The sequence below is a fragment of the Dermacentor andersoni genome, chromosome 1, assembly GCF_023375885.2.
Source record: "Dermacentor andersoni chromosome 1, qqDerAnde1_hic_scaffold, whole genome shotgun sequence".
NCBI classification, from domain to species: Eukaryota; Metazoa; Arthropoda; class Arachnida; order Ixodida; family Ixodidae; genus Dermacentor; species Dermacentor andersoni.
Window position 1 is genome coordinate 132113820 of NC_092814.1, and position 14337 is coordinate 132128156.

Below are 14337 nucleotides of genomic sequence, written 5' to 3' on the forward strand. Positions count from 1 at the left end.
TGGTTCGGGTTGGAATAGGAGACACACACGCGCCACATACGTCAGAAAGGAAAACAGAAGTGAGCGAAGGATTGTCGCTCGAGCAGTCAATGGGCATGACAACGCGCTGAATTTCCGAACCCTGGCTTCAAGCTTCTCCTTAGCCTGTTGCCAGTTTTCGGGAGAGAGACCGTCTGGTTCGAATTGGAAGCCTAGAATGCGCAGCCGCTTTTTCACGGGGAGACCATGAACGGGCTGCGGACTGGAAGGAGTGGAATTCAAGTACATGGCTGCACTTTTCGACCTATTCAACCTTGCACCGCTCGCCCCGCAGTAACTGTCCATGACCTTCAGGACGCAGAGGCGACAGCGAAGCGTCAACGCAGCCGGCGAAGCCTAGTCAGTGCCCGGCCGTCGCAAGCGTGGCACCTTTGAACACAGCAGTGCCCCTAGCGGGGGCTAAATTTTCACCGCGTTCCGCGCGCTCCCCCTCCATGGCGCGGATAAGGCGCCCGTCACGCATATTGGACGCCATTATCAGTTTTGTTTGTTTTATTAAAATATTGTTACGAAAAGAGAAAATTAAAAAATCAAACGTTTATATTATTTTAGCATGTAAAGAAAGGCTCGTATATTTAGTGGACTTCAGAAGAAAAAGAAGTTGACAGAGCCGTTGTGACCACTCTGCGTCGCTATTTCCATTTGTGCAGTATCTCTGTTCTGTTTGAAAGCAATGGTGGCGTCGAAGTCGTGAGGACTGGTCGTGAAAACAAAGCTGCTTGTGAGTAGTATTTACGTTCGTGTTTTAATTACTTTTGCGCACTAGCATCATTTAATGAAAGTCTCCGTCAATATATTGTGACGCACCCTAGAAACTTTTTCTAGTTGCATAGATTTAACCACTTTCCGCTGCACGTGAGATCGTAGTGCAAGATCTAGTCGCTGCTGATCCCCGCCAAATTCTTGACAGGTTCGGAGCATGTTGTGACACAAAAGCTCTAGGCCGCTTTGTATGAATGATGCGAACAGAATAATAAAATGATGCAAGAGCGTTGACTTGCGCACGAGAGCTGCACGTGCAGCTCTTCTCTCTTGAGTTCGAGGAACGTTCTGATCAATTTTCCGTTGCCGGCGTTAGGCTTAGGGGTAGCTAATCTCAGGAGTCGAGATTAATTTAGTGCTGATCTTACAATTAACTCTTGTTCCAGACCCTGATCCCATACTAAAAAAAATAAAAGTACAAACGTGCAGCTTTGAATAAGCAAACATGGATTCGAAGCCGCCGCAGAAGAATATGTCCATGAAGGATCTGAAGGCTTTGGCGACCAAGCGACTCGGTGTCTTTGCCATAAAACATCTTCCCAAGGACACAAGCTACGTTGTTGGACTAAGGTAAGCAATATTGGAACTGGGGCCGTGTTGCAGTGATCGATACTTGCTAGTACGAAGTGATTTACGTAATTCCTGCGTTCTGGAATGCTAGCAGTTTGTCAGGTCTCGTGAAACGAAGTAGCATGACTGCTTGGCAAATCGAACAGTCGCCTGCTTGTCGTGCTCGTGCGTACAGTAACTTTCCATTCTGGAGTACAATTACGGTTATTGTACGCTACCTATGCAACGCAGTTTGCCCATTTTTACTGTTCATCTGAAAGTTTGTCAGAACACCGTCGAGTTCCTTCTACTCGCAGACCGCTGCGCATTCAAAATGATTGTCAAACCCACGACAGGCTGGTCAAACCGTAGTGCGAAAATGTCTATCTCGTGATCGTCCAGTACTGTGCCGAAAAGTCCTTCCGTGAGTGTGGCAGGTGCCCGGAATTTGTAGTTTAATAAACTAGCGTTCTTAATTTTGTATTATTTTTGTTTATTTGGGGCGCTACGTGTTCGAAGTTCACTTGTACAGTACAGTTGCTCAGCTCACAAAGCTTTTCGGAACATGGTTTCCACGAAGACGATATCCACATAGCGTGCAACAATGTGCACTACATAGGTCTCACACACAAGTGGCGAGTGCAATGCTCAATTCCGGGCTGCATGTATATGCTGTGAAAAAAAACAAACAGAAAAAAAAACACATAGCTTTCATGTTCTGAACACTTGATGAAGCAGTTGTGCATTTTGCTTTTGTCCACTGAAGGTTAAATGTTTGAGACAATGGTTAATCGGTGCTTTCCAGACAAACTCCTTGTTATTAGAGTTAAAATTGAAAGCGAATAAGTGAGACATTTTATGCTGCTTTTTGGTGGTTTTCAGAGTTGTCCTTGCCCTAGGAGCAAGCTTATCTATCTCCATGTTTCATTTATCTTGCCTGTATGCCGCTAGGGCAAAAGTGAAGCCATAATTGTAGAAACTAGCGTATAGCTGACATAAATATGTTAAAATGCACTAGTCTTCCTGCAGGAAATCGCAGTCTAAATTTAAATTGTTCCATAGACGTAATGATCATGGTAAACAAAACCAGGCTATACTATCTGGGCCCATGTTCTTAACAATGTAGAAATTGTTCTAATTGCCAATCTGTGTTTTTCTTTTTTTTTTTTCATTTGCAGTCAATCCATCACAAACAACAAAATAGCTGCAGCATCATCTGACAACAGCATTTACCTGTATGATGAGTACCTCATGCAGAAGGGCATTCTGCAAGGTGTGTATTTGTGTGTGCTTGTTTTGCTGTATTTGCATGTGACATTGTGGAGTAATACTGCAATGTTTATGAATTCATCCATAGTGTGCTATAGCTGTATTGTCAAGAAGTGACCGGATGAGAGTTCTTTTACTCCGAATACTTCTTTGGTTTATGTTGTGTGTTAAAGAAGTAATCAAAACATGCATTTTGATTTCTTGCAACTTGTGACATGTGAAGTCAGCTAGACATTCCATGCACATTATACTTTCTGCCATGTTTGAGGTATCCAGACTTGTCTCAATGAAAGTATGGCTGAAACAGAAGTGGGCTTGGTAGATAACATGGTGTATATAATTGTTTCCGGCATGTGCTGCAGCTCTGTCAAAATCATTTGAAGCGTACGCTTGCAGCAGTGTGCATTTTGGTTCCTGCCCTTGAAGACCACATTTGCTGGTATCGGCTTCCTTCTGCTTTTTAGCTGTGCAAATCATGTGCAATACAGAAAACAGAGTGAAGAGATGGAATATTGCAGGTCAAAATATATTAAAGCGAAGTGAGCTACTACACCTTAAATTTTAAAACAGATAGACAAAAAGGGGGAGATAAGTAGCAAAAATTGACAAAGAAAACAAGATCAATTTTGATTGTTCTTGTATAACATTTAAAGTCTATGAGGAGCCTGTGTTGCTTGCCACATGCATTGGGGTGGCAGGGATGGGGGGATAACTTACTACCTTGCGTTAATTCCTGCTAGCACACGCATGTTTTTTAAACGTATGGTGTTTGAAATGTGAGGGCAGTTGAGGTGAGCTTCTGAACAGTGTGCTGCAAATGCTATTGTGCTTGAGAATGCTGGTCTTTTGAATCGCAGATGAGGGCGGAAATTCTCTACGTCAAGAAATTTAATTATGAATTTTTACCCAAGAAATACCATACTGAAAACAGTATTTGTATCTGAAAACAATTCTGTTTGCTGTTGCACTACATCACCTTTGTAACTGGAGAATAGTACACAAAATATTTATCTGCGTAAAATTGTAATATTCTGAAACCTTCTGGAAGGGCTGATTGTCACTTCTGGAAGGGATGATTGTCACTCTGCTCAAAGCCTTTATTGCACATTCTGTGTGGCTATTCATTGCTGTAAAAAAGAAATGCTGAACTTATGTGGAGTTATAACAGGCTTAACACTGAGATTTTTGTATTAAGTCTTTGCTGTCTTTGCATGCGTGTAGCCATGGTGGAGTAAGGGTTTAGGGGTTTCACTTATAGACTTCTCATAAAAGTTGGTCGTGCAGAATGGGATGCAAGCAAAGGTGCGCAGGACCGAGGCAGAGACTTCAAGGTGGTTTGAGGCTTTGTGGGTTTGTACTGATGTAGTTATGGAAAAGGTGAATTCAAAGAACACTGGTGAATACTACTGATACTTGGTCTGCTGGCTTTTTTTGTTTAATAAGTGTTGTTTGTGCAGTTGCACTGGTTATGCTTGTGCAGTATTTCTAGCCTTTTTTTGTTGCCACTTGAGTCTTGTGAAGGACAAACCTGGCAATTTTTTCAGGTCTACAGCTCTTAGACTTCTCTTGTTCCTCTAGGCACTTTTGTCATGATTGCTCAAATCATCTTTAAGAAATGCATAGTTTTTCACATTTAAAATTTAAAGATTGGCTTGTGGACTCGTGGTCCATGCCCTCAATGTGAGCAATTTCTGCTGGCTACACTGTGGTTGCTGACATCGAGACAGGCATGCAGATAGTATGAGGGGCACAAGTCGCCAAGTAGTTTGTTTGAGAAGTTGTAGCGAGGCCTGTATTCTGACTTGCAGTTCTTGTGGTCAACGGGGATGGGTTGAAAGGTGGTGCTAGTATTGTGTACTGAACAAGCTACTATGCGGAAGACGCAACGACAATGTTGGCACCTCTCCCTCACCATCACAGCTCATTGCCAGGAGTGGAATAGGGTTGTCTAGCTTGTTACTTGGTCACCAGATAAAAAGACGCACATTTGTTGAATAGTTTTACTGCAACAAGTTTTACACAGTTGCAAAGTCATAGCTCTCCACTTCTCTCTCCCCTAAGCCAACTCTCTCCCTGTCCTGGGGTTATGCTGCAGGTTTCATGTAAAACGAGAGGCAACAAAAAACAAATGTCCATGCAAGAGAACTAGCAAACAGGACTTCTGGACTACATTCAGTTGTTTGTCCAGCAGTCGGCCTGATGTTTCCTTGTTCATGTGCGTGCATCTTTGCTGTTGTTTTTTGTTTTACAACACAAACCAAGTGGCTCAGTTTCAGGTACGGCTTTTATTATTATTTAAGATAATTTCGTATTTATGGAAATTTGACACCTTTATGCATGCTAACAGTGTATGCATGCCACACAATGAGTCGGCTACCCAGAATGTCTAATGCTGACATTGCAAAAATTGCCAAGTTGCCCTTCAGCTGCTAGTGTACTTGTACACTAGTGTGAAGACTTTTGAATATTAGCCCTTTATCTACTGAGGACAAGCTGGACTTGTTCATATGAAGATATTGCTTCCAAGAGTGTATGCATTGTGTTCTGCTGTTCCTGAATAGTGCAGCAAAAATAGATCCAATCTGCATAGTTCTAATCCTGGCAATAGGGTATGGTATCACTTCAGTCGCTGTGCGCTTGGACTCTAGAGGAAAAAAATCTGACTTTAGCAACTTTTTGTTTCCCGTAAAGGGGGGCACGAAAGTGAATTTCAATTTTGCATGTATGCTGTAGACTGCATCCATTAGGTCACTGATGGTGCCGAGGCACTCGGGAGAGACCTCAAAGAATAAGATAGCGCCTAACATGTGGGTCACTTTGTCGACCACTACTTGCAGCGACACTAGCTAGCTGACAATGAAACTGGGGCAAGCTGAAAACACTTCACTTATTATTGACTTTTATGCTTTTGTCATTGGGGATGGGGAAGTTGTATGAAAAGTCTTTTTCGAACCTTTCAAGAAATGTTTCAAAGGCACATAAGTGAAGTATGACCTTTAGTTTCTTTTTGACACATATACTGGAAACGGCAATCTCAAACTGAATAAGTAGCAGACTATGAGGTAGTTCGCTGGTCTATACGTCTTAACTGGCAAGAAACTCCTTCCAAGAAACTACCTCAAAGTACTACTTGAACCTACTTATGTAGGGAAACCAATGTTTCCGTCCTAAAAAAATTATTTTTCATTGTGTTTAAATACAGGCATTTTAAGATAGTTTCTGGCATTTCTGTTAAATTAAAAATAGTGAAATTTGCTTCACTGGCACTTTTCCAGAAGTGCTAGTGTGGGAAATAAAATATTAATAAGTGCATAACTAGTCTAAACGTTGCTGTCTTTACTGATACCTGATTACATCTAGAAGCTAGAGTGAGTCAAGTTAATAGCAATATTTGTCCTTCGTAAAATTTTTTTTTGCTTGACTGACCTATTGTTCTTGGAATGACCTTTAATGACCTAGCTTGCAATTCCTATTTTCTCTTTTAATATTCGATTCCTTTATGTGCCGACTTTTGTGCTTATAGTGGTTTTATTAACATTGCCTCGAACTACTACTAGTGTGCAAAAGCTGCACTTGCCCAATGTTGCATGACAGAGTTATGCAGCTAGTAATATTAAAATTTGTGCCAAGGTTGCATGGTTATCATTTATGTCAGGTCAGCTGTTTACATGGCTTGTGTAGCAAATGTGTGCAGTACTGCACTTATATGAAGCAAGCGGTTTTGGGTTTTGTTGGAGGGATTCGCTGGCGTTGTCGAATCGAAACAAGTGCCCCATTTTGTGAAGATTATAGAGCTCTATAGGAGACTGCAGAGCAAGCGTTGGCATTCAAGGTGGGTTTGTGTAGAATGGCTGGAGACACGATTGAGCGCACGTGACTGTGCCTTTATCGAGTACACGTGACTAGAGTGGTTGCAAGGCATGTCATCTGTGGCTACCTGGAGCACTCACCCATTGATCCGTGGGGTACTGATCCACAGATAAGATGAAGGAGGTGACAGGGGTGCGCTTTAGCATCTCCAACCCGAACCTGGTGTACAACTCGTGCAGGGACGGCAGCGTCCGTGTCTGGGACCTCCGAAACATCCGACACCCAGTCTCCAAGTTTGTTGGTGAGAGATTGAATGCTATGTGTATAACGCTTGTGCTTGTAGTAAGGGGATACCACAGGAGTTGGCCTCCTCCTGTAGTGTTTCCTGCTGTTTATCTGTTAGGCTGTGCAGGCTGTGTATCAGTTTTGTGTAACAAATGGAAGATATTTGTTCTGACAGGGCCATTATTTGGTGCTATCTGTAGCATGAGCCCTGGAAACAAGTAACAATGCAAAAGACTGCTTTCAGAAAGGCAGCCATGTAGCTCTTCTACCATTATTGCCTGTGTTGTCTTCTGAGCATTCCCCAAATTGCATTGGCCTTAAAGGGACACTAAAGGCATGTATTAAGTCAAGCTAAAGTGATAGATTAATGCTCCAAGGTGTTAAGCATCACTTTTACTGAGACAAAACTTCTGTAAGAGAAAAATGAATTGTCATCCACCCGAATGGGTGGATGACAATTCGCCTTTCATGAAAGCTGTTAAAATAAAACGGGATTGGTAATGTCACTGCAAAAACAGTGCCCACTCCCATGAGTATGTGTGCTGACTCAAACCAAATTGTAGCAAGCAGGACCTTGGATACCAAAGTCGCAGCTCAAGGTTTTTACATAAATCACCGCAGTCATCACAAGCATTGTGGAATTGTGCGGTTTCACTTGCAATTTTCTCTGGAGCTTAGTCATCTCTCAGCATAAAACGAGCATTGCAGGGTAGAAGAGTTAACAATCTAGATTGTTTCATTGTTTGCCATTAGTGATCCTCCTCCTCCTGATCTCCATGCTGAGGTTTGGCATGATGCCTGACCAGGAGCTTAAAGCTCCTGGTGTTAAACTTGAATGTGTTGTGTGCACTGGCTTTGCACTTGATCAGTTATGCAGACTTGTTCCAGTTTGTCTCGATTTATTACCAAGCAAATGAAAAGTACTTAGTCACATGTCAGAAACACATAGAATCAATGACTATCAATTAATGGGAAAAAGGAGCATGATTATTTGACACGCTTGTAATGATTAAGGGCATTACAGAGAGCAGTGGTCAGTGCAGTAATGACCAGCAAAAGTATATATGTTGCATGGTGGTCTTGAAACCAGTTGCGGCAATTGTGGCAGGGATGTGGGTTTATTCAGTGCAGATTCTCGAGACAAAAGTGTAATGGTACAAAGTAGCTGTAAAACAGTTACTGGTTAGCTCATTGCGCTTTATTGCTGCATAGTCCTGTAGTAGCATTCATGAGAACTCTGTCTATGAGGCCAGCAGTTGTGACATGGCATGATAAAATTATAAACTGATACCTTGAAAGTTTTCACAACTATTTCTGCTGCCTGACCCTTGATGTTAAAAATATGCATCAGTGTACGTGAATGTCCTGTAACAGAAGTAAACTGCGATAGTAATTTTCGTTAGTCATGGCAGATTCTGGATATTACTATTGGCAGTAAATGTGTAGGCTTAGTCACATCGGTAAAACATTGGCACCAAGTGTGTAAGCATTTTTGTAGGTGTGCTAATTGTCCATCAGCCCAATTCTTAATTTTTGCCCTCATTGCAACACTGAAACACAGCCTGCTTATTTTCTGTGTTGCAGAGCCCAATTTTTACAAGTGTACCATGCTTGATTACATTAGCATGTTTTTTGGCTTAGCTATGTGAAGCCTTCCTCCCCTCTTTCTTTTTTGTTATACATTTGTCTATATCAGCACGCATTTAAGGGACTTAAAAAGGAAAATGCTGAGTTGTCTTTGGTTGGCATGTTGCTCTCTGAAATAGAACTAGGCCATTTTTGTTGGGAGCATAGGTTTTAATTAGCCAGGAAACATTGTGAGACTTCGACGCCACTCCCGATTCTGTTTTCTTTTTTTTTCTGTTTTGTGTGAAGTTGCAGGTTGTGCCAATGATTGGCTGGGTTTAGTTAAACATTGGCTGATTGAAGAAATTGTGGTTCATTTGAAAATGCACAGTCAACCAAACAGCTCTCTAATCTTTTTCTGCGACAAATTAGACATGTAATGAGAAATGCTGCAGAGCTGCAACTTGGAGAGTTTGGTCTGTTTGCCTACAGAGCCAAGCTTACAGTCTACAAGAAGTTTGCTTTTCTTTTTTCTGAAAGCCAGCTAGAGAAATCTCTTTTGAAGACAGGATTTTTCACTACAGTACTTTTGAAGGAAACCATGCACCAAGTTTAACTCAGTCTTGTGCAGAGAAGAGCTTAGGTAATAGGAAGGAGCAAATTTGTGCAGCCTACCTGCATTGTGCTCATAATTTTGGACTTGCTGTGCCTATGAACAGCTGGCAGTGAGTGATACTTAGGGCAGGCCGAATTCTGGATTGATAGAGCAGGGGTTAAAAATGGCACAAATATGCAGTTAACCTGTGTGATAAGCTGCAGATTGGTATTGTGCTTGAAAACTTTTGTTCAGTTACATCTTCTTGTACAAACAAGGTGCTCTTCAGATGGCTTTAATTAAATAAATCTCTAGCATGCTTTGGCTGCCTCATGCTCTTCCTCCTCTTGAAAAATGTGCACCTCTAGAATGCTGGTTTGTTGATGGGGGCATGTGCAGCCAACACAGAGGGGAAGGTGAAGCCGTTGTCATGCTTTGACTTCAACTGCAACGAGCAGTTTTTGTGTGCCGGCACGGACCTCTACGATGAGAATTCATACCTACTTTTCTGGTAAGTCCTTTATGCAACCATTTTTACAGTTTGCATGTTTTCGAACGCTGTTAGCTACTGACTGCTAGGGTGCAATGATCTTAGCCAGGCTGAACTATCGGTTAGCTGTAGCAGATTCATTATCTATTGAAAAGTATTGGTATGTACAGTGGAATCTCGGTAAATGGAAATCGCTGAAACGAAACTGCTGCTTAAATGGAACACCAACCTTGCGGTTGGTTCGTTTTGTATTCATGCAGTGCTAAAAGCTCTATTTCCTGTTAAATGGAACTCCTGATAAACAGAACCAATATCCCTTGTCCCTTGAGGTTCCTTTTAAAGAGTGTACTGTAATTTGAAGATACACTGGGATACCTGGTACCTGAATGTACAGTACACCTACAGAGCACGTGCCTCTTTTGCTTGTTCTGCTTGCTGTTGCACATGGAATGTGATGGATACGAGAGCCAACTTGAGTGTTATACCATGATGATGTTGCACATTTAGCCTTCACTTTGCTTTGTCTATGTGCCTTAACTTCTTGCATGTTCACAGCTTTGCTCATGCATCTATTCCCTTTGTCTTCCTCTAAACGGTTGGGCACTAAGCAACACATTACTTATGAAAACCGGCACAAACTGATAATGCTGACAGCACAACAGTTTGGCACAGCTCATCAACATAAATGCTCATTGCCATTCCATTTGCTGTCATAAATGTAGCATCATTACCACTGTTGGCAGGTGCAGCAACCTGCTGCTGCATTCTGGGCCTTTTTTCCATTATGCAACCAAGCGATCCATGTATTGTAAGACTGGCTCAACACTTTCTCACTACAAATGAACATGTTCCTGTTCAGTAGACTGAATATCTAGCTTGCTTGTATTAATAGATTGGATCCAGACATAACTGCTCAATTGATGTGCTGACTTCCTCTATGCTGGATGCAAGAGCAAATCAGTCAGTTTTCCAAAAACTATACAACACAGCACTGTTTCTCCTCGTGTTACAGAAGCAATGCAGTAACACTGAGCTTCAGTCATGCCAGTCATAGCACGAGAGCATGACTTCTTAATCTGAACCTTAGGCTAATACTAATAAGTTACGCTACACTTTCCTCCATGTCATTGTCCGTTAGCTTCATATGATTGTGGCGAACAAAAATCTGGCCCCTTGGTTCCCCTTAGTTGCAAGGCCAGTTTTTTAGTCACAAGGCCAGTAAAGCAGTAGAAAGCTTTTCTGCTGCTTTACTTAAAGGGTGCCTCACCAGGTCTGTCCATTTTGAGCTGATAAGCGCCATGCATACAATGCATGCTAACGATTGTGTCTGCTAAGTATTGCATCGCTATGCTCTGCGGAAAGAGCTCCGATCATACCGTATTTATTTGCATAATGATCTCACTTTTTTGTAAAAAAAAAAATTGATGCAAATTAAGGGGTGCGATCATTACGCTGGTTAAATTTCCCACGAAAAGAAACATTTCCTTTCTTCATCCCACATTTGCTGCGGGATGACAAGCAGGCGGCTGCCGCTGTCAGTGCGGGACACCAAAACGAAAATGACAACCGGTGGAGCAAGCCAAACACGGTTATCTTTTTCTTCTCGTGAGTACATTACGTGTATTGAAACAGCTTCTTCCGTATCAGTAATTAATAATATCGTTAATATCTGCAAGTTTGCGACAATAACGTAGCCATGTCCACTTTGAGGGGACAGAAACAGAGATGGGCACGCTTAGCTGCCAGTGACATAAAAACATATGGCGGGCATGCTGTGGAAACTGTGGCTTTTGTCTTCACTGCTATCCTACTATGGCATGTTTTCTCTAAGGGTGGGCGAATATCTTAGCTGCATTACAAGTGACGGCATATGAATAGGGTACACCTCTAACATACGAGTGTAAACGTGGCCACTATCGTTGCCGCTCGCGATTTGTTGTGTGCCCACGAGTGCAGACGAGAAGAATCGAAAGGCGCCCTTTATGTTGTTGTTGACCAAAACCATTATGAAGCCTACAAATAATAAAGCCATGGCAAGTTTGGTTGTAGCTTTTTTTTTTTTTTTCATGGAAGTGCCGAAAGTGATGAAAAGAATGAAATGGGGCATCTGCTTAAGAATGTTGGGTGCATGCAGACCGCTTGGTATGTCTTCAAGAGTAGTTTAGCATTCGACAGAAGGTAAGTGCAATCATTATTAGCTAGACTTGGCACATGACATATCGCTGCAACAAGTTCAGGGTGCGATCATTACATGGGAAAGAACAAAAATTGAATTTTGACGACAAAATTCAGGGGTGTGATCATTACGCGAGTGCGATCATTATGCGAGTAAATACGGCAGTTTGTCCTTCTCCACACGGGCACCGCGCTCCCAGCTGGAGAGCTGACATATATTGCACAAGTGCGCCTACGTACATGACAATGCTGCGACGTTGCTCGTAATCACACGTGACTTTGAGAATTATTCTAAGCAACATCTGTTATTTGTGTAATCTGTTGCTTCAGTAGACAAATTAGTTTAGTTAAATAATAAAACACACGAATTGAATGTCTGTGTGTTTTACTTATGCACCGCAGCAAGAGAAATGTACAGGGTGGCTACTAACCGGGAAAACTGGCAATTCTCCGGGATTTTGAATAGTCTGGAAATACTCAGGGAAAATTAGATGTAAATTTATTGAAAGAGAACGAAAGTCGTGGTAATGCTGGCTCGAGTAACAGAGGAATTGTAACGAATTGTCTTTGACGCGGTGTAGTCTGCTGAAGGAGTTGCCAATGTCCAGCCATCAACAGACTTTCCGGATGCCCGATAATTCGGACAGCTTCGCGGCGCAACCACGTACCCCATAAAGCCTATGTATAAGAACGTCTGAAATTTCAGATGCAAGAACCCTTCGCCGTCCAATTTTCCTGACTTTTTGCCGTGACCGCAGGTCTGAAAGGGCATTATAATCAAAGCCACCACTGCCGCCATTTTGATTACCTCGCTGCCTCGAACCGGCACTCGCACGCAGATCTGCTGGCAGCCGTAGCCACTACTGCAGCAACGCTAGTCCTAGCTGCTTCGACGTTTGCTATTAAGCTTCTTGCCATTATGTGCCATGTTTTTCATTGGAAGAATTCACCGCTGTCAGCAATGGCACTGACTCCGCCTTTGTGGTCTTCACATTGGCTTTGAAGCTCGGAAAGCACGGCGTGTTGCATATGATGCTGGTTCCCGAAAGGCAACTTCGCCTTAGTACACCAATGTTACACCTTGAAGCATACGCGAAAGTATTGTGGTGAGCATAACAAGCGTGGGAAGGGGCAATCGTCACGGGTCACAGTACATATTTCTTCATTATACACACGTGCACCCGCAATCTCCTGTCAAACGGCGAGCACTGATATGCCTAATAAGTGTACTGGCAGGCCTTCAGAGCGCTTTTTCAGATGTGCCTGGGGCGAGTTTAGCCCTTAAGGGCAGTAAAAGACGCATTCACTTTTTCCGACTGCCTGATTTTTTTTTAACGTTCTCGCAGCCCCTAGATAGTCCGAAAAATTGGACGATGTCTGTACGACTGACCAAGAGGATGCTTCAAATGGTCTGTGGGGCGAACGTTGCGTCGGAAGGAGGACAGGAACAGAAGGGATCGAAACATTGAGGAATTAATGGGAAAGGAAGCGTGCCGCTCCTTCTTTAAAGGAGCATGGGTTTAAAAAACAGTGTTGGCTGACGCCGAGAAGCAGGTGTCCCTAATACAAACTAAAACTATTTAAAGCAGTGAAACGCAACACTGAGGCGTTGTGCGTGGGCCGAGAGTATGTCAGGACAGTTGAGGTTACCAGCTGTTGAGAGAGAATCTCACGTGTGACAGAGTTCAGGTCTCACACCAATCAGCTTGCTATCAGTTGATAGAAATAGCTCATCTTCGAAAATATTTTATTTCTTTATGCATCTCCTTTTTATTTGTGTTTGGGAATGTTTGATAATGGGTTTTACCATTCTTTTTCCAAGATATTAAACCTTCCTTTCTGTTTTCTTTTTTAATAAAATAAACACTACTCCTTACTATTCAAACTGGATTAAATTTTTTATTTTTAACATGCTTACTAGAGAGTGACGCGATTCGGCAACATGGTGTCAGGCCGCTTTGGCATAAAACAAAAGAAAGCTCTGTGTCACTAATGGTTAGCATAAGCACTCGGGGAAAACCTGGAAAGCTTGGGGAATTTGGAAATTTCAACTTGGTAGACACATTGGATGTACTTCTCTTTTGTCTGCTTGTTCCCACATCGTGCAGTCACGCCTGCAGACATCAAAAATGTGTAATTTTCTACCGTGTTCCAGCACACGATCATGCTCTATGAACTGCTTGTGTCTGCCTCAGTATTCGCGTAGCACTGACTTATACTGCTAGTCAGTTGGTCTCGCCTGCTGTGCGAAATGAGACAACGCAACAGCGTGTGCGCCACGGCATCCGTGGAAGTGTGCCGCGAAGCAAAAAAAGTGAGGAAAAAAGAAAGGAAGGTGGGGCCCATGACATGTCACTCGATCCTCGAGCTTTGCTATGGGAGAATGCAAGGAAGGAATTTCACTTGCGGAGGCTAAACGGGGCAGGTGGAGAGAGTCTCTCTCTTGGCAGTGGCCCTCGCCTCCTGAATTCATGGGTTCGTGGCACTGAAATATTTCTATCTTGGCTATTAATGAAAAATTTCTTCCAGCAGAACACTCCCTAGAGGGCATGTAACAACTTCCAGCGTGTAACAAAAATGTGCTAGGTGGCCTGGTGAGGAGCCCTTTAATGGAATGGTTTCAGCTGTGAGATCATTTAGAACCGCATGAAAATATGCGCGCAAATGCTTCTGAATATTGTACTACAGTTGAACCTTGCAACAATGAAATCAGCGGGGAACGCGAAAAGATTCTTTTTTGCGGAAATTTCGTTGTTGCGGAATGAGACGGCACAGATAGACAATGCGTCGCAGAATA

The 14337-nt window shown here is 42.7% G+C and overlaps 1 protein-coding gene across 1 annotated transcript in view; it reads left to right on the forward strand.

Moving 5' to 3' along the window:
• Positions 1-652: 652 nt before the first annotated feature.
• LOC126545907 (uncharacterized) overlaps positions 653-14337 on the forward strand; it is a 73856-nt gene continuing 60171 nt past the window's right edge. The window contains exons 1-5 of the mRNA XM_050193947.2: positions 653-760; positions 1188-1371; positions 2529-2623; positions 6599-6730; positions 9275-9386. Coding sequence (XP_050049904.1) covers positions 1247-1371; positions 2529-2623; positions 6599-6730; positions 9275-9386 — 464 coding nt within the window. The 5' untranslated portion in view covers positions 653-760; positions 1188-1246. The remainder of the gene's footprint in view (positions 761-1187; positions 1372-2528; positions 2624-6598; positions 6731-9274; positions 9387-14337) is intronic.